This window comes from Clupea harengus, chromosome 6, assembly GCF_900700415.2.
Source record: "Clupea harengus chromosome 6, Ch_v2.0.2, whole genome shotgun sequence".
NCBI classification, from domain to species: Eukaryota; Metazoa; Chordata; class Actinopteri; order Clupeiformes; family Clupeidae; genus Clupea; species Clupea harengus.
The window spans coordinates 17,273,170-17,300,898 of NC_045157.1; the positions used below are offsets into that span (position 1 = coordinate 17,273,170).

General features: G+C 43.4%; 2 protein-coding genes across 6 annotated transcripts in view; both read right to left on the minus strand.

The window, feature by feature from the left end:
* The window catches only part of slc9a5 (solute carrier family 9 member A5), a 26,039-nt gene extending 12,454 nt beyond the window's left edge, over positions 1-13,585 (minus strand). The window contains exons 1-5 of the mRNA XM_012826963.3: positions 12,748-13,585; positions 7,958-8,260; positions 7,540-7,703; positions 4,852-4,930; positions 4,332-4,509 (exon numbers count right to left, since the gene is read on the minus strand). Coding sequence (XP_012682417.2) covers positions 4,332-4,509; positions 4,852-4,930; positions 7,540-7,703; positions 7,958-8,260; positions 12,748-13,069 — 1,046 coding nt within the window. The 5' untranslated portion in view covers positions 13,070-13,585. The remainder of the gene's footprint in view (positions 1-4,331; positions 4,510-4,851; positions 4,931-7,539; positions 7,704-7,957; positions 8,261-12,747) is intronic.
* Positions 13,586-13,683: 98 nt separating this feature from the next.
* Positions 13,684-27,729, minus strand: part of fhod1 (formin homology 2 domain containing 1) — a 42,195-nt gene continuing 28,149 nt past the window's right edge. For 3 of the 5 annotated variants that reach the window (XM_031569215.2, XM_031569216.2, XM_031569218.2), the window contains 13 exons: positions 27,248-27,298; positions 25,810-25,976; positions 23,867-23,980; positions 21,749-22,665; positions 21,397-21,552; positions 19,535-19,717; positions 19,023-19,142; positions 18,027-18,188; positions 17,192-17,382; positions 16,743-16,935; positions 16,293-16,458; positions 15,968-16,132; positions 13,684-15,175 (listed from right to left, as the gene is read on the minus strand). In XM_031569215.2, the coding sequence (XP_031425075.1) occupies positions 15,096-15,175; positions 15,968-16,132; positions 16,293-16,458; positions 16,743-16,935; positions 17,192-17,382; positions 18,027-18,188; positions 19,023-19,142; positions 19,535-19,717; positions 21,397-21,552; positions 21,749-22,665; positions 23,867-23,980; positions 25,810-25,976; positions 27,248-27,298 (2,665 nt within the window). In that variant the 3' untranslated portion in view covers positions 13,684-15,095. The remainder of the gene's footprint in view (positions 15,176-15,967; positions 16,133-16,292; positions 16,459-16,742; positions 16,936-17,191; positions 17,383-18,026; positions 18,189-19,022; positions 19,143-19,534; positions 19,718-21,396; positions 21,553-21,748; positions 22,666-23,866; positions 23,981-25,809; positions 25,977-27,247; positions 27,299-27,729) is intronic. The other 2 variants (XM_031569217.2, XM_042708042.1) reach the window with 1 other exon arrangement.

Sequence of the window (27,729 nt, forward strand, 5' to 3'; positions counted from 1 at the left end):
AAACGAATGGCTTATGGCACAATGGCACATGGCAATCAGACTGTGATAGATTAAAAACACATTAAATGTCTGTGAGAGAAAATGTAGACTTTTTCTTTCGTGGCAAATACACTGAACTAATCCTGCATCTGGTGCCTTGTGTTCGTGTCATGCTCTTCTCATTTAGCCCTACTGCCTTTTCAGACTGGTTCAGTTAGTGACCTTTGTTCACAGGGTTGATTTTCATTCCAAGTCCCTATTCAGCTCCACAGGTGGTAATGAGGTTGGTTTATCACACAGTATAATCCAGTATTTGCAAAGGCTGACAATACAGCTAACAGACACACCCGCTCCATATCTATGTCTTTGTGCAGAATAGAATATGGTCGCCAAGATTTGGAGAGACACCTGAAGAGATTACCTGAATACAAACTCTATTTCTATACAAAAGAGTAGACGATGATCATTAAATTCGGACACATTTTGTGACCAGAGGAGGGCGCTTGTTGAATTTTCTTCTGAGGAGATCTGGCCGTGGGGCAAATATGCCCTTCTCTTCCACATTCATCTTCACCGGATTAAGCCCCATGTTAATTAACTTCTCATACAATCTGACCTTTACACATCTGTAACCTAAATGTGTTTCAAAACATTGCAAACCTTTTCTAAATACAGAACTGTTTTGGTCAGGATAAATTATCTAATTCAAGCATGAATAATCGTATTAAGTGTTCTGACATGCACAAGAACCAAATTAGTTCCACTGGACCTGGACTATGGGGATAATAAACTAAAAGGCATTACAGCAGCACAGGAACCCTCTTGTCTGCATCGTAATGTAGTTTAATGGCTTAATAAATCACAGGGAGAACTTAATGCTTGTGTAATTGAAAATTACATTGTGTACAATTTTTCTTTTCAAATGGTATAGTCGATTGTTTTGAGAAATATAGCCTTGGATATTTCAGTGATATTATATTATCACCATATTTCTTCTTTGGTTAAAATATTCAAAGCAACAAAGCAATACGTATAAATACAGTGCAAGTGCAGCATTTTAGCAATACCGTAGACAAGGGTGGATATTCAAACCACATAGCTAGATTACATGACATGACAGCTACATTATTGACTGCAGCCTCCCCTATGCTGAAGCAGGGGAGCAATTCATCAAATACGGTTAAGATGGTCCCTGCTGCCATATTGATCCAGGAAAGATTTTATTGAACAAGAGTGGGATTCGTCAGGAGACAGAGGTGCATGTGCATGCGCACACACTCAACACACACACACACACACACACACACACACACACACACACACACACACACACACACAGATATACAACTCACCCACAGATAGACACACACACACACACACAGACAGAAACACAACTCACCCAAAGATAGATACGAGCACACACATGTCCACACACACACACACACACACACACACACACACACACACACACACACACTCACAGAGACATGCACACACTAGATGAAGATACACTTCTGTCTCCCTCTCTACTCTCTTTCATGGCTCCTACCTTGACTCTCCCTTTCATTCAGGCATGAGTCACTCTTGCAGCCTACAGCTGAGTTTTCCAGCTCTGTGCACAATAACAGAACTCACTTCTCCCATAGTCTCCTTCTTTGTAACATACACTTCAAAGAGGGGCCATTAAATAATATTAATGTGAAATGAGAAGGCGTACAGAAATGCTGTTAAGAATACTCTGAAACAGCAGGCCTTCTTTACTCTTATATTATACAATACATTGTGGCAGTGAATGCTTACTGGACTGTATCAATGCAGTATTGGCAGAGGTGTCAAGTAACGAAGTACAAATACTTCCATTGTGTACAAATACTTCGTTACTGTACTTAAGTAGAATTTTTAGGTATCTTTACTTTACTCAAGTATTTATTTTTCTGGCAACTTTGTACTTCTACTTCTTACATTTTAACACAAGTATCTGTACTTTCTACTCCTTACATTTTTTAAACAGGCTCGTTACTCTTGGTTCCGGTTTTATTTCAAAAGTTTCAAATGTGCGTCATCATCCAATACAGATCAATGGCGCCATCCAGATACTGATTTCGAGCGTAATTGGATGAAGCATTAAAACCCATAACACTCATTGGTTAGGCTACTATCCATCTTCTTTACGCATGACGCAAAACAAGACAACAGAGGCGAACAAATGATACAACGCGCGGCAATGGCAGTGTCAGAAAGAGATGGCAACTCTGGCGAGATGTCTGGAGGGTCTGAAGACGCAAGACAGTAGTGGCGATGGAGAACAGCAAAACCTTCCACATCCCTGGCCCTACCTCAAAGAATTGTTCGAAATCGTCGGGAGCAAAAAGGTGCATGGAGAATGCGGTGCAAACTTTTCGAACCCAAGAACCACGTACTTTTGCCATTCAAAACATGTAGAGGTAAGCTCTGTATTATTATTATTATTATTATTATTATTATAATGGTCGATTTACAATGCTTGCGACAGCTTGGCTAGCAGAGGAACATGCCAACATGCCTTGGTTTGCTTGCTAGCAGTTGCCTAATAAGTTACAGGTTAACCTAGTTAGCTCTCTGTGATGTTTGACAAATAAGATGTAGGCTAATTCACTACCACGATCTAAAATGTACTACACAGTAGCAGTGTCGATTTTAGCCTGACATTTCTGGTGGGGCAATTTTGTATTAGGTCATGTCACCTCACATAAATAGTCTACATTCTTCATTGTAGTCTGAATTAAAACTTCCAAAATACTCGAAAACTAGGAATAGCTAACTAGCAGTAACGTTACTGGCCTGTCTGATATGATCTGACTATGTTTTTTTCTCTTGGTACAGTTCTCGCAGTTTTCGCAATATTCGAGTCGAGTTGCTAGGCAGATTTCGTGGGGCACATCTGATAGTGCCCCATCTCCCAATGTTATCTTTGGCCTGTGTGGTTCACGCTCATTAATGTTTCCATGGCAACGGTCTTAAGCTTGCGCCGTAGCCCACAGAGCAGAGAAGGACAGCGGAGAGCAGCATTTCACAGAGCAAGCACACAGACAGAAACACACATGAAAACAGGACTATAATGCTTGTGAGTCAAGCTTATTCTCACACACACATTCACAAACACATTCACGCTACTATGCATATTAAATAAAATAAGATATATTTTGCCACAAAGCCCAGATTGAGCTTTCTGCAAAACAGCGCCATGAAGATCTGGTGGGGCAATGCCCCACGTGCCCCTAATGTAGAAACGCCACTGCACAGTAGTAAGCTAATATAAGGCTATTTAATATTCAGTTTATATATCAGTGTTTCCCACAGGAAATGTGTTAGTTAGGCTTGTGATTGTCCTGGGAGATAACTGAAAAATGTATCACGCCAAAAAATTCATGTAGTCCTTAGTGTCACATTTGTTTTGAGCTGTCCTGTTGGTTTGAATGCGACTAAAAATACACATGTACTGTATGTACCTGCCCCTTTTCATTTTTAAAGCTGAACTATCTATATTCTTTCACTTTGAATTGAAAAGCTATAAAACACTATATATACAGTATATTTACTAACCCTCAGCACAGATTAGCATTACATAATTGGTTTGTTATTGAATTGAAGGTGTTCCATGAAAAAAATATGACATTTTGAGTTTTTTATTTGTTATTTTAACAGGTTTACTCCTGTCGAGCTTGCATTTCTGGCAGAATATGCGAAGACTATGAACCTAGTTGCAAAGGCCCTTGATGAGAGACGAATATGCAAATGGGGTGGAGGTCTACTTGAATTCCAATAAAGTTTGAGAAAAACATGCTCTTCGAGTTTGTTGTCTTTGACAGCATTATTATATTTTTGTATGACATTTTGTACCATGTCTTGGGCTCCATGTAGCACTCATCAGCTATTAAATTAAGCTTCTATTTCTTACAGTCGTGTCAATTATATTAAGTCCAACTAGTTTAGCTTTACATTTTTTATTTATTTATTTTTTATTAAGGTTACTTTTTACTTTTATACTTTAAGTAAATTTTAGAGCCTGTACTTTTTTACTTTTACTTGAGTAAAGAGGTTAAGTCGATACTTCGACTTTTACCAGAGTATTTTTAAACTCCAGTATCAATACTTCTACTTGAGTAACGAATGTGTTTACTTTTGACACCACTGAGTATTGGCAGCAGCCCAGGTTGAAATAACCATGCTGTTGCTTATGCCAGAATCGCCTCTAATTTTGTCTGGCTTACCTTCACGCATAGTAACACCATAGACCACAGCTAGGTCTACCAGCCAGGTCTAACAGGCCCTACTGAACTGTGCAAAGGCATTGATCTGGAGTCCGTACTCACGACAGGATGGCAGACAGGGAGAAGAGCTCGGCAGTCAGGTAGGCCAGATACACCAGCAGGAAGACAAACAGCGGCTCAATGATGCGCACTTTCTTAGTGAAGCGTGTGGTGAAGGCGAGGATGACGGCAAAGATCAGGCCCACCAGCGTGCCACCGATGCTAACGATGAGGAAAGAGGCTGGAGGTGAGAGGCACAGACAAGAGACAGCAGAGAACAGTAGAGTGTTATACAAAAGAAATGCATTAAGACAGGCTGTACAGGGTATTAGACAGTGTTCTATTCTTACTGTGCATGAGTCAAAATGAATATAAATTGACCCAAATTAAATAGTGCCTCCATTTGTCAGTTCATATAGCCTACATGCGTGAGGCTACAAAGGTACGGAGGTAACTTAGTCCACAAAGCACATTATTTTCAAGGAGATGATGTGGAGATGGGAAGAATGATGTGTATCATTAAAGCTTTGTATGCCCATGTATTGTGCATGGTGTTCGGTTTTTTAAGGTATAAAATACTCACCTACTCCTTTGAAATAGTCTGCAGTTAGAACATTCCCAGGGCCCACCGCCACAAATGAGATATAAACTTTATACAACACCTGAAAAACATGAATGATGGTCAAGATGGTCTACCTTTGCCACTGCCATTGAGATCCTTTCAGACCCAACTCCTCCTCTCTGCTCTTTGGAACTCTTGACTCATCATTGCATTATTGGAAATCAACATGCCCCTAACAAGCCCTCCAACATCACAGGGCCATTCACATCCTAATTCTATTTCCTGTTCATCCACTGTGCATCAAGCCCAAATGCTAAGATCACGCTAATGAACTCTACCACAGAGCTCACTCGCCCTGACTTTAAAAGCATCCCTTGATTTAACCCCAAACACTTGACTCATCCACCCACTGGCAGCACAGGCAGACAGGCCGTAAAGGTGGTCCTTTAATGTACTCAAGTGGAAGTCTAATTAGGAGTCTTGAGGCAGGTGTCCTCGTACAGATAGACAAAGAAGAGGCCATTTGGTGCAAGGGGGGAGGGGGTGCATTGACGTGAATTGAAAGCTTGCTTGATCCCTGCTTCCCATTTACCATATGGCTACTCTGTTAAGTTCCTATTATGTGTAATACAATTGTGCCCCCATACTCAAATACTCTGACAACAACAGCTGGAGATCCATGCTATGCCCATATCTTTATGTATTGCACATGTCACACAATAATAGCATGAGCAGTCAGACTCAAAAGGCAGTGCTGTGCATTCATACAAACAAACACTGTTTTTCTTTCTTCTTTTCTTTGAATTCACAAAACAAAGAGTCGGTATTTATTTACAACCCATCAAACATACAATAGCAATGTGGTCTTCATGAATACAGCTTCATTTCATTTGATATTACTGACACCAAATTGCAGCATGTCCATAATCTGCACACAAATTCACTGTGCAAATTCTCAAATGCATGGCTGCACAAACTTATATTCGCATAAACCGACAGTAGTATGTGCTCAAGATTCTGAAAAAAGTGTGGTGGGAACCAGTTTCAGACGAAGAAATCCATTTAATGTGACTGTGTTAACTTTTAACTAATCTTACAAGCTACATGGGTACGCTAAAGTCGGTTGTATAAGACTTAAATACAAGAGAAAGAAAAATGAGGGGGGGGGGCTAAGTATGCTTTCTCTGTTGACACGCAACAATGTAAATAAACTTTTCTGGGCATTCAAGGAAAGGAGCTTTTGTTACTTTCAAATGACCTTGAGCTTAAGTGAGTAAGAAATGGAGCCGGAGAACTCAGAGGCCCCTAACCCCAACTCCACTGATCCAACGCAGTCTGCAATCTCAGAATTCATGAACTTTCCTTCACCTTCACAGCACCTTAACTTGTGACTTTAGCACTGAAAGACTATGAGAGTTTATAGTTTCTATAACAGAGTGGAGAGGGTCCTACTGTGTGAAACATCTCCACCTGAACATGGATTCAGGATTGTTTTGGTGTGAGGTAGTTTGGGGGAATATCTGGGTGACATTCCAGCCTGGGTACTAGAGCTATGCCAGTTGCATTGGGAATGAAACACTGGTAGGCTACGTTGAGCAGATTAGCACAGACGTAGGTACAGTAGGCAATGCCCAGGAATGTCAGGGGTTGGGTCAAACTCTTAATGTGCTCTAATCCGAGTATTGCTAATGAATGAATAGTTAGATGGGTGTTGCTTGCATTACACCAAAGAAACCTTAAGACCAAAAGACTGACAGCCGTTTTACTCTTTAAGGGGTCACTCAAACAAAACATCCTTGTGTTGCACCTCTGTCTTAACCAAATTATTGGTAAGAGATGTTATCCCCAATTTAAAACCAGCAAAGCACTTTCTTTGAGTGACTTGAAGAATGAACACGTTGCCCGGTTGTTTATGAAAAGGCCTGATGCACAGGATCTAATCCCTTGTGTGAGGCAGGCTAGGAGCTGTGCACAAAACTAACAAGAGGGTGAGCACAAATAACAAGGTAGCACTTACATTGAAGCTGATGTTGTGTGTGTGTTCCTGTATGTGTGTGTGTGTGTGTGTGTGTGTGTGTGTGTGTGTGTGTGTGTGTGTGTGTGTGTGTGTGTGTTTGAGTGCATCAGTGAAGTGGATAGGTCTAATGGATAGTGGAATGGATAGCTCCAAAACAGTTTTCTAATTCGAGTGCTTTTATATACAGTAACACTTCTTCACACACTTTTATTGGTGGTTTTAATTCAGGCTTCCTCACTAACTCTACAGGGAGATCCTATGAGATCATCACAGAAGGACTCTATTATGGCAACCGACAAGCTAGAGCTGTATCAATAAGTTATTACGCTGCACTACATCTCCAGAGTAAATACTTCCTACATGACCTGACATTAAAATGGAGCGCTAGTGAATATTCATGACTAAGAGTAAACAAGAAAGTCAATTCTCAGTGTCAGCTACTAAGTACATTAAAATACTGTCAGTCAGCCTTCGACAACAGATGAATCAGGAGGCTTTGTTCTTTGTTCTTCCTTGTTCTTTGACAGAGACAGCTAGCAACAGAGAGAGGGGTACTATCGCTCTACTCTATGGTGTCCTGCCTTCCTTGGAGTCACATGACCTTTCAGCATCTCCCTGTAGTGCTCCTGAAACTGGTCTGCTCTGCCACTAATGGAGGCAGTCAGGGGGCTTACAGGGGGTAGATGACTCACCACGGTGACTGCATCATTGAGCAGTGACTCTCCGAACACGATGATGAATAGGGTCTCGTTCACGTGCACCTCCTCGAATACGGCCAGCACAGCTACGGGATCCACGGCTGAGATCAGTGCCCCGAAGAGCAGGAACTCCATCAAGCCACCCTCAACCTTTTGGTCTATGCACAGACAGATACATGCATACGTGAACACATGCACATAATGTACACACACACACACACACACACACTCACACGATCACTGTCAGTTGTGTTTACAACTCCCTTATGGACAAAGAAATCATACAGTACAGAAAGAAAATGGCGGACAGCACACTAATTGTTTTATACACATAATGCATATTTTACACTTAGGTAGGGAGAAACTGGCAGGCATAGGTCCTTCACGTATGCTGCCACAGACAGAACCTCACCAATAACCCCAGCCAACTTCATCCCGTACAGGCAGAACCCTGTGCAGAAGGCATTCCACAGGGTGCCCACCACAGCGTACATCAAGATGGCGCCCAGGTTGTCGAAGAAGAGCCGGGCTGGCATGAAGTAGCCGGCATCTCCCACGATGGTGGGCAGCAGAAAGAGGAAGAACAGGCCCGGGTCGAGCTGGTAGAGCGGCACCTTGTTGGTGATGAGGACCACGCCACCCAGCGTCAGGCCGATGAGGATGAGGATGCAGCTCTCGGGTACCACGGTGGTGAAGCGCTGGGAGAAGTGGAACACTGAGGAGGGAGAGAGAAGAAACACATCTTACAGTCAGGGAGAGCAGATAGTCTCACATTAATACATTCATATTTTGGCATGTAGCATATTTTGGCAATGTATTTCACACATCTTTATGCCCTCAATAATACATCTTTGTGGCATACATCCCACAGTAATAAGGTCAAATGTGAACTCCTTTGGACCACAGTAATCCAGTGTGGACACTTGTCAGACAACAATGTTTGATCGTCAGAGTTTGACAGTTGAGTGTGTGGTACAGAATGACATTTAGATCTCATTGAACACCTAGTTTCAGACTGTAGATTGAGAGGGGATGAGATATGTGCAGTCTAAGAAAAAGAGACTCGAGGGTGTTTCTGCACGGGATATTATATTTGAAAACTGGGAGGGAAGTAGACGAAAAACAAGCAACAAAATGCCTTGTTTTTGCTTGCTGGACACTACATTAGTTATTGTCAGCACACAGAATGAAAGGGAAAGATTATTGGAAACTGTACCTGCAAGGTAGCTGATAATGTGCACCTATTGCAGTTCAGAGGGAAGGATAGAAATCTCTGAGAAGTAAGAATCTCTTATGGTCCCACACTAATGTTGTGCTCCTTCCTCAGTCTTGTAAATCGATCTATCTAATCACTTTATGTAAAACACGATATGAGGCTTTTAATCATAATCATAAATCACAATCAACATCTACAAATGGAATTTGGAATTTGAGTGGATTCAACCGTGGCAGTGAATTGAGGCTGGCCATAAGCTGACTCCTCTTAATTGCAGATTACATACGACAGATGAAAATCACTGTGAGTATGACTTGGGAATGTGCTTATGCAGTCTTTATGTAATCCACTTAATGATAAAATGTCGCACAACACATTCAGTGGCAAATACTTTGCACTTAGCATCAGACAGGCAAGATAATTTCACAAGCTGCCAACCTCACAGCTCATGTACAGAGTGTTAACATGGCACCCTTCCCGATGAGGTGAGAAAAAGACCCTGGTAATCTTTATGCGTTGATACAATTAGGGCATACACAGAACATGAAGTTGGACTAATTCTAACATCAGAGGGACAACGCAGAGAGAAGGGCCATGTACACAAAATACATCAAATGGATTGAAGTGTCCAGTTGCTCATTGTCCAATGTACAATGTCCTCTCCTGAGACTTCAGTGGACATTATGGGTCTAAACACACATAGTGGCTTAGATGGCTTAGACTGAGACTGACTTGGTGAACAAGAACACCACAAACACATTAACAAGCTTTTATAACCTACAAATATAGAACTATCTATTTTTTAAATTTTATTTCATTTTGAGGACAAACAGCGTATGTGTGCAGATAAAATGACTAGTACACACACATACTTTAGCATATGGAAATACATAAGAATGATAACTGTAGAAAGTGTGTGATGTCTACCTCTACGGTTGTGGGGAAAATAAGTGTGCCTGGGTAAAACAGACAAATGTGGAAACCCTCTCCTAGAATCATGAGTTAAGTGTGTTGATGTACTCCTAGGGCATGAAGAATGAAAGGGGGGATTTGATATAATAGGCAGAACAGGGTGGGTAATCAGACTCTTTAATGGTGCAGATTATTCATGTGCTTGGTGTCCATTCTGGCCGCATGGCCGAGAGCACGCCTCTGCCAGGAACACATCAATCAGCCCGCCATGAGTCATCACAGGGAGAGCACAGAAGGCTAGGAGCAAAACACACACACACACACACACACGTGTGTGTGCACACACGTAGCGGAACACTCGCATACTGTACAAACAAACACACACACAACACACACACACACACACACACACACACATGTAAACACACTCATAAACAGTCAAACTCACATATACACACACAACTACATACTGTATATACACACTCAAACAAGCACACACACACACACACACACAAACACGCACACACAAAGAGGTCGGACACGCATTAACAAAACATGAATGTGGGCATGTGCTACACGCAAATTAATCAAGACAAAGAAAAAATCATGCCATCTGCTCACACACAACTAACACACACACACAGAGACTGGGAGAGAGAGAGAGAGAGACCGAGAGAGAGAGAAAGAGAGAGAAAGAGAGAGAGAGTGAGACATTCGTTTTTAAAAGATACTTAGACTTCCACAGTCGCAGCTGACAGCAGTCAACACTAACCAACCGTGCAGCCTACAAAGGCCCCCACACTAAGGAAATGATCTCTTCCTCAGTGTATCTGTCAGCAAACAACACACGCCGCCACCACTCCTACAAAACCATTTAGCCTTTTAAACGGAAATGAGTCAAACAGGCAACAGCAATGAAACCACAAGGGCAAGGCACACTTCCACCCTCTTATTTCTGCTAGTGTATACGGTCCAGACGGTCATAACAGCAGCAGGCCACTTCTGTGTACTCGCACCTGTTCCTCCACGCTGAGACCTGCTAGTGGGCCACTGGTTCTTATTAGGGTAAACCCCAGGAGTGGAAAAGGCTAAAGCATCCCAGGTTTCTCTTAATGCAAAGTGAGGTGCTCTCCATTAGTCTTAATGAGTGGGAGCGTGTCAGTCATGGTTTTCACTGCTAATGAAGTGAGACAGCACACGTTCTGTCCCTCTTTTAGGGACCCCTCAGGGTTGCGTGCGTCGGCTGAGAGTGTGTTAAAGAGTAGTGTGTGTGTCATAGAGAGAGTATATATGTTTGTGTGTTTGTTTAAGTCTCTATGTGTCTGTGTGTGTGTGTGTGTGTGTGTGTGTGTGTGTGTGTGTGTGTGTGTGTGTGTGTGTGTGTGAGAAAGTGAAAAATATGCAGCGTAACATTGAAAAGAGTGGAGAGAGTTTACAGATTGCTAGGTAGATGCCACGATAAGAATAAATGTCAGATGAGACTAACGTTGGTAAAGGTGAAGTGCGAGGAGAAGGATATGAATACCTGCTACAGGAAGGTAGTGTTAATACCAACCCTGTCAACTAACTCAGACTAAAGGTGACTCAATCTCAAGTAATGGACATGAAGGCTAACAACACATGAACATATTTTTCACTATTCAAATACAATAAGCCCATCAACTCTATGGCAGAAATATTTTTAAAACACACTTTCTTGTGTGGACAGCTGAGTTTCACATTTAATTAAGTAAAAACATCTCAACGGTGCTTTTGGTGTTTGGTGTGCCTGGATAGCCTATTTACCCGTTTTATAAATGTATGCCATCATTGACATAGTTTACGGCTTCATAGTTTTCAGCTTCATAGTTCTGCTTGTCCTTATAATAGTAACTTTATAAGCAAGCCGTTCTACAACCAATACTTTAAATGCTGGCTGTTTCCATGTCTATCCACTCTCAATCTTGTATGTTTCCTTGAGTGTATATGCTGCATGTATGTATGCTAGTAGGGTTTTATCATTATTAATGTATCTGCTTGCTTCTGCTTGACTCTCTTATCTCCTGCATGTCTTATCTCCTGCATGTCTCCATATTCTGCACAGAGATTTATTCAGGACTAATGTTAATGGCAATGTAAATATTTAGTTCTTAGTCAATCCTAGCAAGACTGCATGTCCCACGTTAATCAGTTGGTCTATTCACAACAGCATCTTTACAGCTTGGATAAAAATGAAGTGGGCTGAAGAGATGCCTAGCAACCGCCCACACAATCAAGAGGCTCCAAACTACAGCATGTCTTACTGAGTGGACCAGTCAAGTAACAACGCCAATGTCCAACTGGGAAGACTGATGGAAGATGAGAGAATTTGCTCCTTCAAATTGACCTATTTTAACATGCCTTGCAATTAATACATTAGTGTGCTGTAACATAAGGTTAGGAATAACGTTTAATATAATTTAAATATAGGCTGACTGAATTCTTTGTCATGGAACATTAGTTAACTTCAGCTCTGTTATGACAGCCATCCACTGTAAAAAGTCTCTCTCAAAACGTGATTTTATACAAAAGAAAATGCATGTGGTTTCTCACTTTGTCAAGGTACTACCATAGTGATGGATCCCGTTTCTAGACAGTGAGTCATGCAAATGATCAGCAAGGTCCGAACTATTTCAGCAGAATATGTGTAATACATCTCACCACCATAAAGATAGAATCGTGTGATTCCAAGGTGGGATCACAAAACATACCTCTCCTACGCCCTCATCAAAAGAATGTGAGCAGAACGTGTGCTTCACAGGACTATGTTTGATGATGCAGGACCGTCTGTACTGCCAGTAGGAAGGAGGGACGCTACATTGAGGCAACAGCTACTCAAAATATTACATACATCATGCCCAAATTGTGTGTGAGAGAGGGAATAAATGTCTTGAAAGGGACTAGAGGCTCTCATAGGCTACAAAGTTACTAAAAGTATTTGGTTACTTTTAAGTATACACAGTGGTCTTGGGAAATATGTGTAAGCTAAACGGGTCACATATACTAATCCATATTAGCAGTGTGAATTTGTTGTCAAGTAGACTTGGATCACTTACGTATTTTTGCAAAACTGGCCACAAGAAGCCACATGGCGATGGTGTAAGGTGTCTGCACATAACTCCATTCCCATTGTACTATCTTATAACCTCCTCCGTGATGAGACGACTCCCCGTTGTCAGTGGTGGTTGCTGGTTCTTCGGCAGACCTGACAGACCTCGCACTCGCGGGCTGATTGTACTCTGACTGATGGTGAGCAGTCGGGGTAGTCACCGGCAGCGCACTGAGGGCTAGCTCTGGAGGCAGCGATTCTGTCAAGTAAAGGTCAGCCGCAGCCTCACCGGCAACCGTTACCAGCAAGAGAAAACTCACGGCCAGCATCTTCTCTGTGCGTTCAGCGGTCTGTCATCTTGCTTTCCCTTATATACGTCCAAAGGTGTAATAGGGGTACAGCGGGGCGACCTGCCACCAGTTTACAATATAAACACCTTCAGTCTCCGGTAACTCGCAAAGGTACCGCTGGCGTCTGTGACACGTGATTCAACTCTCAACGGACCGTAAAGACTTTCATTAAAGAGCCACAACATGAATACTCCTGACGGGGCGTTCTCATTGAATGAGAACTAAATAATGGCTTTTTGGCTGTTTCGGTTTGATTTCTTCATGTATTCCTTCTCCCTGTGCTGGGAATATAACATCCCTGCCTATATGTCTGTTGGTGGAGACATGACTGGCGTTTTGCAGGCTGTTCGGTGTAGTAGCGAAATAACCTGGCAAATTTTTTTTAACTGTTTGAAAATTGTATGACAATAAGTATAATAAAGAAGAATGCACTACATCACTTTAAGACGACATGAATGAACCATTTGTAAATACCCCAATCCAACAATTATGACTGTACGCTCCCCCGCGTGGATAAGTACAGTAGCCTAGTCTATGGATTTAATTTTGGCAAACGCAGACTGCAAAATTCATTAAATGAGAGGCAATTGGAATATTTTTCGGTTAGGATCCTTTAATTTCGATAAAACTCATTATCATCTGGGAACAAAGTCAAAATAATACATATCCATTTATTGTGTACAAACAGTTTCAACAGAAGGATCATGACTGGGTTAATATGACGACAAATATCGCACGCCAGACAAAAGTTTTTCCGGGTAAAATATGTGCCTAATAATATGAAAAGTTTTTCTTCTCCAAAAAATTTCATTCATATCTACTTATACATTCAATGTAAACATGCATCAGTCAAATATTTAGGGTCAAAGAACTTACGAATGCACCTTGAATCAACGCGTCGTTGAATAATATCATGCCAATACCACCAAAAAACCTTACCATACAGCAGGCTACAACCATTTGTGCAAAAAGCAGTTATTTCCAAAAGAAAAAAAACTATCGAAACCGTTCATAATAGCTGAGCTAGTGTATATATTAAATTGTGAAGTTTTGCATCACTTCAATATTTTCATGTACATTTCTAAAACCCCTGTGACCATGATTAGAATTAGTAACAGTGGATCCACAAAACAGAATGTGTGTAAAAAGAGACTGGCGTGACAAAATAAGTCGAAACAATTCATGTCAGCCTTTTAGGTGTGTGCTACAGTACTTTCCCTGTGTTCGCCCAGTTTGATCATTTGCTCATAGTACAGACACATATTGAGTGATGGCGTCTGCAAGTGGTGAGATAAATGAAAATCAACAAATAAAAAAAAAACACTAAACTAAACATGACCTCCATTATGCATCCTGACCCAACCTCCTTGAGATACTGTTAGTTTGATAACCTGTATGACCTTTGCCCAAGAGTATACATGACATTATCCACAGTACTCTTTACTATGTCTTTCCTCTTCGCCATTACATTTTTCTTTAAAAAAAAAAAAACCAAACAAACAAACAAAAAAACATCCCTTTCACACTGTGACCAGAACTAAAAAAAAAAAATAGGGGCTCCCTATAATGTCTGGTCATTTAGGAAATACAATATCAACAGGCTCGTCATTTATATTAACAAGTTACTCAAATCTGTACAAAATACCCACTTAAAACATACACCATGGCTGTATAATATGCTACATCAAACATCTACATATTTAATATGTTAAAAAATAATACTTCTGCTTCACTGGATAAAACACGGCAGTCCGACTATCCCTGCTGTTGTGGATTTGTTAGGCATGACGCCTATCCTAAAGGGTTGATATGTTTCAACCTCAGACTCAGCATATCACTGGTGACATCCAATCCACTGGGGTTACTTCACTGGGCTCCTCTGAATGGCCATGCTGATCAGGCCTTTGTATTCTGACGAGACCTGGGTCTTCGGTCAGTTTAGGACGCAGATCTTGCTCTCTCTTTAGCTGTCTTTTCTCTGCATTTTATTTTTAAAAGTCTTTCTTCAGACCTTCTCGTTGGCTTTGTGGAGTCCCAGAGCCTGCACCACGTCAAGACTCAGGCCACTCTTGAGTGTCCTCCGCACTGTATCAGAGAGAGGACAGAAGATCAGCTCAGTTCAATTTGTCTTCCTGCACATACTGTACATAAACTTTGACTTTGTTTTATTTTACTCAATGTATTGCGAATGCAATCACAGCATAGCAGCCTACCTCCTATTGAGTTACCTTGGGTTTCCAACAAAAGGATGTGTAAAATAAGATAAAACGTTATCTCTTCCAGAGAGACTAAAAACACTATGCAGCCATGCTTGTGGAGTCTTTGAGATTAGGCCTTGTTTTGGACACAGATAAAGCACTGTTTCCGAACACAGGAATGAATCTTGAATCTCATCATATTTGGTCAAATATCTACCCATGACCTTTCTGGCACAGCCAGGGAAAGCAAAAGGACTTCAGGGACTTTTCCAGCAAATCTTATATGTTTCACTCATCTTTAGCAATCTATGATTTTAATGTATGAGCATGCTAATGCTAATAACTATACTCAAATAATTCTGGATACTTCAGAGGCATTTCTTGCCCTGGATGGGCATGAAGAGATCATGTGAACACAGATCTTACCCTCAGTTCATGACTATGTCTATAACAGTCTATTAGGAGGCAACCAGTGACACTTTCAAATATTAGGCCAGCTCTAGTAAGTCACCTCTATTGACCCTTAATTATTATTGCTATCAAAGAACCAATAGATGAGGCCTGTATGGTTTGAACAGAAAATTAATTCACACACCCTTGCAAATGGCATCCTTTTATGGGCCTTTTCCAGACCATGTTTGTGTACTGTGATGATAAAAACAACATTTGGAATACTCACATGACTTCCGGTTCAGTCGGGAACGTTTGCGTGTTTTGGGACTGGATGCTCTTTCAGACGGATTCTGTGTAACAGACTTAACCAAGCGATCCATGATCTCATCTGTGGCATCGTCCTGGGAACTAGCACTGTCCTCTTTGGCTGATGGACTGACCCTTTCCAAGCCTGAATAAAATAAAAAAAATAAAGTCATACATTTAAGTCTTGACAGAAGGATGATTCCTGGAAATTCAATGGTCCTTACTTAGATGACTGGATTAATTAAATTGTGGACATAAGTCCCTAACTATATGTGAAAGGTCATTTTTATGGAGCCACATCTTACCTCTAATTCCACGTGATCTTCTGAGTTTGTGGTTGTTGTCGTTGGCTATGAGCAAGTTCTTCATGTTCTCATGATCCTCCTCAGCAGGTTCAGAATCTGTTACCGTAGAGACGGGAGAAGGGCTATCTTGGGTCTGTGGTGAAACGGCTCCAGAGAACTTCTCAGTCTGGAATTGAAAACATGCCCAGAATTACACCAGCACATTATTTCACAAAAGGAGAGTTCACAATTAGTATTGGTATATAACAGATTAACTACCTTTTTTACATTTCAAGCAGTCAACATTCAATACATCGGTGGAATACTGAATATACAAGTTAGTGCCCACATAGCAAAAGACACTGTGACCTATCTGATCCCAAGGACAAGGAGTGTTCCATCTCTGAGATCTTAACATATACTAATATCAGCAATTACCGTATCATCATTCAAAGGCACTCTGAATCTTACCTCAGTAATCATTTTCCCTCGGGTCTTTGTTCGTTCCCGGTGGGCAGCCCGCTTTCGTTTCTGGGTCAGAACCCTCTCTCGAGTGGTGCGGTACTCAAGGGAGAACTCACTGATAATCTTGCAGAACAGGGTGACCTTTGTGTCTCGCACAGAGTAAGATGGCTGGCCAAGGTAGAGCAAGAAGGAGTGGAACCTGTCAGGTAGAAAAAGGGGCAGTTGGTTAGCCACAGTTTGGACACGTGAAGTTTAGTAGAAATCCTTAGACATCTACCCATATCTAAGTATATAGGACATCCTATTCCTACTATTAGATAGAATAGTTATGAGTTGACATTCTCAGTCAATTAGTTATATAGTTATATATAGTCATTCGTTAACAGTTATTATTCTATTCTTCTGCACAGGATTTGTTATTTTTCTTGGTGGGACATCTCCGCATATCTGCTCACCTGTTGATGATGCGCCGATGCACCACCTTAAGGATAATGATCCTCTCGGTGCAGTCCTTCAGAAACTCGGTCATTTTGTTCTTGAGCAGTGGCTTGGTCTCATGTTTGGCCACCACCTTCAGATTGTCCCAGGAGTTCTTGCACTTCCTCTCCAACTGCACCAGGTTGTCAGACAGCTGCTCAAAGTCCACCTGGGAAAGTAACACAGTAGTTATTTATCACAAGCACTCCTTTACACACAGCCTCTTCCACACAAGGTGTTAGTTTTTGTTTATTTATTTGAATATTTTTTTTTTAATGACTATCTAGGCCCAGATCTTTGCTAAATGTACTTCAGATTTTATGATTTACAAGGTTTTTCTATTTTCCTATTAGAATAGAATAGAATAGAATATATTTATTTGTCATTGCACAAGTACAACGAAATTGAGGTAGCAGCTCTCAGACACAAAAACAATACAAATATAGATTGAACATATATATATACATATTTACACTATAAAAACACAAGACATATAACACAACAGAGAGACAAATACAGGTCAGTTTTGTGCATTGTTAAGTGCTATGATGGCTCTGGGATAGAAGCTGTTTCTCAGCCTGTCTGTTTTTGCTATGATGGTCCTAAAGCGTCTCCCTGAGGGCAACAGTTCAAATAGGTGGTAACCAGGGTGTCATCATATCAGATATAAACCATAGTACACAAAAACACATATTGGGATGAGTAAAATATGAAATCTAAGACTGTGCTCATGTATTTTTATACAGTTCCATTCAGTATACCAGTATGAATTCTTGATGAAAACACGAGGCAGGATAAGGGAGGGGAACTGACTTTGGCAGATCGTGTGATGGCAGGGACCTCAGAGTACACGTCTGACGTGTCGGGGAAATTCTCCACCACAAAGTTGCAGGTGTGGTGCAGGAGGGTCTGCCTGTGCACCGTGTCCTTCACCTCAGTCACCTTCTCCAGGTAATTCAGTTCAAACCCTTTAGCCTAATGGCAGACACCCAAAAGAAGAGTGAGTAAGAGAGAGAAAGAGAGAGAGAGAGAGAAAAGGATATTAAAATTAAAAGACCCAACTCTTCAGAGAGCACTTCCCGTCCTAACTGGCACATCGACTAGTGCGTAACTTGCAATTACAGCAGTTACATTTCTGCACTTCTTTTTCTTTTTTATTTCATTTTGTTATATTTCTTATGTAAAGTAGTCTTTATTGTTACACCAGGTTCTATTGCTCGTAGCTTGACTATTCTCTCCCTTGTACGTCGCTTTGGACAAAAGCGTCTGCTAAATGACTAAATGTAAATGTAATGTAAATGTAAAATATAATAGGTGGACAAAGGCAGAGCAGAATGCACAGGGGTAAAGGAAAAGAGAGGATACAGATAGCCAGAAAGGCAAGTAGCATGTATGTATGTGGGTGTGGGTGCCGGTGTGTGTGTGTGTGTGTGTGTAATAGAGAGAGCACACTATTGTCATAGCAGCTATCATAGCAGCTACAATCACAGGGTACATCAGAGGCTGGCAGCTGTGCCCTCTGTCTCAGCAGAGGTCGTGTCATAATGCTGGCCTATTGAACTACATCTGCCTTTGCATCTCCCAGCCCAAACACGCTCCTAATCGCCTTAGCGGAGCCTCCTCTGGGACAAGCAAACCAATACCAAACACAAACACACAAGAGGATTACAGGTGGACAGCTACTCTTGCTGTACGTGTTCACTGACTGAAATCTACAGGCAGCCAAGCTGGTTTTCTCTTTTCTGTTCTTGAGGCCACGGCTCATTGGCTAATTGGAAGTGTTGCTGAAGTAAGAATAAGAGCATTTACGCTGGTGCTGTTGAGGAAGTTGCCGACGGCCAGGAGGGTTGCCAGGATGCGTTTGAATGTTTTGTTCTTGGCAAGCTGCTCCATGCCTAGCTTCAGGTCAAACAGCGGCTCTGCAATCTCCTGCAGCAAGGGCATGAGAGACCAACAAAGTAAACTGAGTCAAACTGAGATCTATCTTAAGTCATATATTTAACTCAATGATTCATGCAGAACACAGCAATATGTGGTTGGCTGCTCATAATATTGTATGGAGCTAGATATACTTTACCATCTGATTACTTTAATATTTCTGCTTAATCCATATGTACATATTATACAGCCCCTGTGATGCAACTGAAAACACTATAAAACATTGTACACCTAGCTTGATACCTAGGGTCAAATACATTTTTCCAGGTGTCCAAAACAACATTTCTAAAGAATGGGATTACAGAAACAACATTGCAACATCCAACACACTGGCACAATGCAGCGGCATTGCCTTCTGAGAGATGACCGTGTGCTGTGCTGACCTTCTCCAGAGTCTCGTAGTTGAGCTTGAAGGCCCAGAGCTGAAGGCGCGCTGTAAGGCCGCTGATGGAGGACAGCGTTAGCAGGAACTGCTCGGCCGTCCCCAAGGGCACGTCTGGATTGGCCAGCTGAGCCTCCTGGATCTTCTGCTTCTCCTCTTCGGTCGGCGTCATTGTGAGTATTTTCTGTTGTAGGTAGAGGGGGGACATGGAGTATTTGAATACATGTGACCAGAGAGAGCGTAAAGTTGGCATCAAAATAAAGATGAGTCACTGCTAATGGAAGATACATGAAAACATCAAAGTTGACTCAAATAGAAAACTGTTCCTTGAGAAACTGGTTTCACGGCACATCAAATCAACCCTTCCCCCCACATTTGACTCGCATCAGTTTGCTTACAGAGCAAACAGGTCCACGGAAGATGCCATCGACGTAGCCCTCCACACCGCACTGAGCCACCTGGAACTCCGTGGAACCTATATAAGAATGCTCTTCATTGACTACAGCTCAGCTTTTAACACTATCATCCCTGACATACTAGTCAGCAAACTAACTGCACTAGGCCTCTCCCCCTCCATCTGCACCTGGATAAAGGACTTCCTCTCAAACCGCCCACAAACTGTAAAACTCGGTCCCCACCTTTCCTCCACCATCACTCTAAGCACTGGCTCTCCACAAGGCTGTGTGCTGAGCCCACTACTGTACTCCTTGTACACCCATGACTGTACTCCAACCCATCCCACCAACACCATCATTAAATTTGCTGACGACACCACCGTGATCGGGCTCATATCAGAAGATGACGAATCAGCGTACAGGGATGAAGTACAGAAACTGACAGTGTGGTGCTCAGACAACAATCTGTCACTGAACACCACAAAAACGAAAGAATTAATTCTGGACTACAGAAGGCAAAGTGCAGTTCCGACCCCACTCTACATCAACGGGGACTGTGTGGAGAAGGTCCACACCTTCAAATTCCTAGGAGCCAATTTATCAGATGACCTCTCATGGTCTGTCAACACCTCAGAGACAGTAAAAAAGGCACAGCAGCGACTACACTTCCTGAGAGTACTCAGGAAAAACAACCTGGAGTGTAAACTGATGGTGGCCTTCTACCGCACCACTATCGAAAGTGTACTAACCTACTGCATCTCGGCGTGGTACTCCGGTTGCACCGCAGCAGACAAGAGAGCCCTCCAAAGGGTCATCAACACAGCACAAAAAAATCACTGGCTGCTCACTGCCCTCCCTGGAATCCATTGCCCGCTCCCGCTACCTTAGCAGGGCCAATAACATCTTAAAAGACTCCTCTCACCCAGGCCACCACCTGTTTACTCTTCTGCCCTCAGGCAGACGGTACAGATCCTTTAGAGCAAGGACCACGCGTCTTAAGAACAGTTTTTTCCCGACAGCCATCAGAACTCTAAATACCGACATGCACTAAACACTAAGCACTTTATTGACTACAAGTCACATACCATCTCAGGCACCTTACACATGTGCATAAACAAAGCTGTATTAATTGATGTATTTATTGAAGTACTTTAGTCTATGCCACCGCACTTTGTTCTACTCTTAATGTATATATATATTTTTTGGGGGGCTGTTCCTACTGTTTTTGGATAGTTGTAGTATTGTTATGTTATATGTTGTTGTTGTGTTATATGTTGTCCCTCGTCACACCAACAGGAGAAGCACTCAAAATTTCGTTGTATAAATACAATGACAATAAAGGCTTTTCTATTCTATTCTATTCTATTCCCCGGTAATTCTTACCTAGGGTCTTATATGAACGATCTTGGATCTATATGCCTTGGTGAATAGAGCACTATTGCCCTCTAGTGGTCAGAACAAGTCCTACCTCAATTCCCTCTTTGTTGATGGCAAACTCGTCAAAGTTGAGAATGGCAGTTTTGATGACATTGATGGCAGGAAGGACAGTCATGCCTATGTTGATGGCATTACTCCTCTTAGGATCCAGAACGAGGATTTCTGACCTCTTTGTCTCAGGTCCTTTCTGTGATGGCAAATGACGGGAAGTCAATTAGGCCTCTCCTACTCACAGTGGCAGCAATTACATTACAGTGAAATCACGCCAACATAAACAAAAAGACAGATTGCAGTATAATATCTACTACCACCCCAAAAAGTTGCTCTGCTAATGCGGTTTTAAACAACATAATGTGGGCCACTGGGGCCAAAAGTATGCTTACCTTGGCGACGGGTAACTCCTTAGCTTTGGACTCAAACAGGTGCTCCAGCTTGGCGGTATCAACCGTGACCTTGTCTAGAGATGCCCACACCGTGCCGTAGCCAAAGAGGCACTTCCTGGGACTGTCCGGCTGCTTCAGCTCCTTCCAGAACAGCTTCACCGTTTTCCTCTTCTTAGCGAAGACTGGGTCTGTCGCGTGCAAGGGGGCTGGAGGGGGCATGCCTGGTGGAGGAGGTGGGGGAGGTGGACCCCCACATGGAGGAGGAGGGGGTGGGGGTGGAGGAGAGGCCATCCCAGGTGGGCCGGGCGGGGGAGGAGGTGGCGGTGGAGCAGCACCCAGACCCGGCATAGGAGGTGGAGGAGGGGGGATTCCATTGGACAAGCCCGAGTCAAACGCGTCCATGTCCAGCACGTCGATGTCCTCCTCTTCCTTGAGGTCGGAGAAGTCCAGGTCCTTGATGCGCAGGGCCCGGGAGCTTGGCTGGAGCTGGTCCCAGGCGTCCTGGCTGTCGCGGGGCAGCGGCGTCATCTGGGTCTTCTCCAGGCTGCGCGCGTGGGTCTCCGCGTCGATGCTGTACTGGGGGCGCACCCTCCGGTGCTGCTGCTCCTCTGCCAGCCGGGCGCGCGCCGCCTGTGCGCTGCCCCCCAGGCCCTCCAGCTCCGCCCTGCGGGACTGGTCCTCGGTGGGCTGGGCCTGGCGCGACTGCAGGCTGGAGAGGCGGCCGGCCAGGCTGGTGATGCCCAGGTGCTCCAGGCCGGCTTCCGTCTCCGCCGAGCCCTCGCTCAGACCCGGGCTCTTCAGCGCTGTCCCCCCGCCGCTGCTGTTTTTGCTATAGAGCATGTCCAGCATGAACTTCCTGTCATTGGAGAGGGTGTTGTGCTGCTCGGCAACACTGCCCTGTCGCTGAACAGTGCCACCTAGTGGAGTGGAGGAGAGCAGAGGAAGGAAGGAGGGGGGGGGGGGTTGTTAGGAGGTGAATGAGTCAGTGTGCTGTCAGGGGTGATGCATTCCTGCAGGACCAAGCTGTTCCCTGGCATGCAGCGAATGTTCACCATCCAGCGGACGGGAAAACAGTCTAGCTCCACATGAGCTCGATGTACTTTCTTTTTTGTTTTGTTTTACAGGACACCAAGAACCTTCAGCTTTTGCATTTCCACATTTGGCAGCTGAAATTCAATCACACTGAAAAACTTGCAAAAGAGGTACAAATTGCGCTATTTAGAATAACCACTGATGCAATTACACATTGTACTGGTAACACGCTAGTAATAAACACTATGAATACCAAACATCATGGGTCACAGCACTCTCTGACTGTAAAGAAACTTTACCATAAGAATAATGCATGTGAACACGTTTAAGCAATAAAAAGATCCTACCTTCAAACACACCAACATGAGAACAGAGTTCATTGTTTCCACACACAACCATACTAAAAGGCTTTGGGAAGAAAAAGCACGTCTTCACCCTGCACAGACTAAGCTTCAGACTGACCGAACATTTGTCAAAAACCCAAAACGGAAGTTGGGAAGACAGATCCTCATCTGCTACTTTAAACAGTTTAGAGGACTACCCACCAATCTCCCCTAATTTACACTCCCTGGGCGAAGGGCTCGTTTGGGACCGGGTCGTTTGGACCTCGGCCACCAGAGGGGCGGAGGGTGGGAAGTGAGATCTGATCTCTGTGTGATTCTCAAAGTCAGCACAATGAAAATGTTTTTGTTTGAAAGAAAAAAGAGAAAAAAAAAAGACAGAAAGAAATAAAAAAATAAAAGACTTACTGGGGTTTCATCAAATAACAATGTAGTTCAGTAGCATGCTGCTGCCTACTGATCTCACACTAAAGTCATGGAACAGTGAGCTGTCGGCAATGAAGACAATATGTCTGAGTATATGTCTGCAGCTCACTGCACTGATATGTTTACTATATGGTAATATAGCTGAGCTGCTGGTGCCAAAAATGTACCAAGTGCACATTTTTTGTGGATCACCGAATCAAAGGCATAAACAAAAAAATACCATACATCTAGGAAGAGATGGGAGAGGAGGCATCCGGAGGAAGAGGAAAAGGACAGAGACACGAGGGAGAAAGAACGAGAGAAAGATGCAATCTCTTGCCTGCTTCATTATGGGTCGACTGCGCGTCTCCTGACTGCTCCAGGGTGCTGGGAGTAGACGGGGCTTCTGTGGAGTTCGCCGAAAGGGGCTCCGATCCACCAGACCCTGACGTCCCTGGGGGGGGAAGGAGGACGGTGCAGACACAGAGAGGCAGATGAGAACACACACAGTGCAGATATAAACACAACACGTACCAAATACCAAGTAAATCAAACACACTGGGGGGAAAAGTGGAAGCTGGGAAAGACAGAGAGAGGTGAATAGACAGAGAAAATAATAGGGCGAGAGAAACTATGACACATAATAGACAGAAACAAACAACATATGAATACGGAGAAGCAATTTAAAAACATACATGACAAAAAAGTATTTCTGGTCACAACGGCGGCATCATTGTTGACATTTCACGTCACATTTTCTTTTTCCCCCCTGCAGCTTGAACAGTGTGTGGGTGATTCGGGAGTGTGACAGGGAGCATAACCCCCTACTCAGTCTCTTTGAATTCCTGTCTATGTGAAATGTCCTCTGTGCCCTCATCTCCCTCCACTGCCAAGGCCCTCTTTCATGCACCTCGGTGTGTGTGTGTGTGTGTGTGTGTGTGTGTGTGTGTGTGTGTGTGTGTGTGTGTGTGTGTGTGTGTGTGTGAGAGAGAGAGAGAGAGAGAGAGTGCGAGAGTGTGTGTGTGTGTGGAGAGCCCTTTCTAGGCGCCAGGCGCTCATTTACATCTCTTTGGGCTGGACAGAAAAAAAGGCCCGCTTCTCTAAATCGGTCGCCCCACTAGCCTTCCTAAAACCACGCTGGGGTCGTACGGGCCTCATGGGAAACTGCAGACCCAGATTTCGGTGTGGCACGGCTAGCCTCTCCACAGACCCCACCAGCCTGTCACCGGCACTGCCAAATTGTCACGGCACATACAGTAGGTTATGTTCTGTTTACATTGGGTTCATGGTAAACAGTTTCAATTGTGCAGGACTAAAAGCACTTGAGTTTGTTGTTCATACAGAAACACTATTTTCAGTGTGCAGTATTTTTCAGCGCTAGAGCTTCACAACCAATCACTGTGTACTTGTTTTCATATCAGAATTTGTAAAGACTGTGGCGAAATGCAGTAACATATAAGGGGCACAACTGTAAAGTCTCCCTAAAGATTAATGGCGCGGATGTCTTGTAGAAGGGGCTTAACCTTTCCCTCTGAGCCACTCACTGGAACGGTACAGTAACCAAACAGCCCTACAGCTATAATGAGCACTTTGCGCTGTCAGGTTCTTTGGCGAGGGCCAATTTCTGACTTCCACAGCTGGGGGTGCGTTACATAAACGCTCCTGACCCCATCTGGCCCAATCACAGTCCAGCCCCTGCTGCTCTAGGCTCTCGCCCCGACAGGTGCGAGGGCTAGGAGGGGCGCGACCCCAAGGAAGAGGACGGGAGAAATGACCGCAGAGGTCGTAATTGCTCGTGACACGACACACAAACACACAGGGCAGAGGGTCTTAGTTTTGTACTTAATAAAGGGAGCTGAGAGCAAGGTTTGAGGAGGGGAGGTCAAAGGTGAACAGGGTTAAGGGTTCGGAGATGGAGAGTAGAGAGTGGGTATGGAGGTAAAACTGCAGGGAGCTGATCTCTAATCTCAGCTTTTTAAGGGTACCGATGTACCGGTTGAAGTCAACTCTGTTTAAGTCCAGTCAATGAGCAAAATTAACTTCAAGTTCAATCTGTTGCCATGTAGTCTAGAGTTCAGACGGTCTCCAATCTTTAAAGATTTTTTCTTTTTCTTGTTTGTTTGTTTAAAGCCGAGAACCAATTAGACTAGACAAGAGATCATACAAAATAACCGTTATCAAAGCTAATAGAGGCTATTTAGCTTTTGAGGATAGACCTTTTAAGTGGAGATGGGGGATGGCAGAGTCCTAAACACAAGGACACAGACAAGGTCGTCTCCGTACCTTCAGTGGGTGAGCTGGGGCTCGGCTCAGTAGGGGAGCACACGTCGCCCTCAGCGGGGCCAGGGCTGCTCTGGTCCCTGGACGCCCGGCGCTCCTTGGCCACGGCAGACCTCCTCTTCCTGTCCCGGTCCCTGTGAGTGGCAGCCAGGCTGCGCAGGAAGGTGTCTCTGCAGAAGCGCAGACAGAGACAAACTTGGAGGGTGAGCAAACTGGAACAATTTTTTTTTTTTTTTTTTTCCTCCACCAAGCACGCTACCAAGAGCTGACTTTTGTGTCCAAAGGGACCTTCCGAGCAGTGACATAAAAGTGAGGGTTTTATCAACAGTTCTTGGTTTTAGAAAAAAAAAATGAATTTGATATCACCCTGATGTGATTTGGTCCACTTAACCCTTAAAAGCGGAGCACTTCAGCTCCCTCGGCCACAGATATGCTGCCCACACTTGAAGTCAGACTGTGGCGAGCGACAGAAGCCAGGCCAAACCACCGCAGCTCCCCAGCACCCCCCCCCCCCCCCCCTCTGTCCGTCCCCCAGCAAGCCACCAGAGCCACAGCCCCCAACGCCCCCGCGTATCACTCTCAAAAGCAAAGTCATCTCCATCACGTCAGCTCATACACGAGTCCAAACACGGCTACAAATCAATGAACTAACAAAGAGTCTGTTTGGCTGATATCTACTCTTGTAAAAAAAAAGTAATAGAAACGAAAATGGTGAAAACAGAAATGGTTATGGTGTCTTGATTGAACACTATAAGAAACATGATAAATGCTAGTTTCACTAGAGAAATGACTGATGGCTAGAAGAGATTTGATTTTAACTCTCGATCTGAGTCTAAGAATAAATATAGCATATGTCCACACATTATCATATGTTGTGGTTAAACCAGAAATCATTCTGGTGCTATATGAGTTAGTAAAACACACCACAGCAGACCAAATGAGTAGAATTGTGTGCCTTAAGTCGATGTGCTTCACACGGTTCAGCCACAAAATAACCGCTATTTATGCCGAATTGTCCTGAAATATGTGAGAAATATATAATTTGGTCTAAGTGCTTCATACCTCACAGATGACTTAACCATAAGGGTTTTGGTACTCCAAAGTATTGTCTTTTTGAGAAAATGTAAACAGCTCTGCGAGGTTGTTTACGGACTGAAAATTCAAATCAAAACCAATCCCATCGCAAGGCGATTGAAAACATCATTATGGATTACATATTTAATTTCATTCCATCCACCCAGCATTCATGAATCACACAACCAAGACAAGTTAAAATCATCATCGTATGAATCACACTACCAAGACAAGTTAAAATCATCATCGTGACACGACTCGGCCCCCAGAAAGCACGAGGCTCCAAGCACAGCAACCCTGCGAGCCCAGGCCACCTCTCACCATGCAGTGAAGGAACGTTACCGCGGCCCTCGTCGCACATACTTACTGATAGTTCATAAGAACCGGACGGTCCTTAGATACGTCGCAACCCTCCGAGCTAGGGAGAGACATGTCATTGTGCATAGCTTTGACACAGGCATTACAAGGCATGACATGCAAGGCAAGACATGCTAAGAGGTATTACAGGTATACAGAATGATTATACAAATGAACTGAACAAAACATGAGCACAGAACAACACGGACCCTCAGAACACTGACATCTCAGTATTTCTTTACAATGCAAGACGATGAAGAGAAGATGACAGGGGAATGGGGGGCATGAGCGCTAACAGAGAGATAAAGGGAGAGGGAAAGAGAGAGAGAGAAAGAAAGAAAGAAAGAAAGAAAGAAAGAAAGAAAGAAAGAGAATAGGCCAGAGCCAGGTTAAAACAGCGGGACTTTCAGGTCGTTCATTTCACATGAACACCTGCTTCCATAAAAAAATTAACTATTTAACAACCTAAATGACTATCCCTCCAGCTGCAGT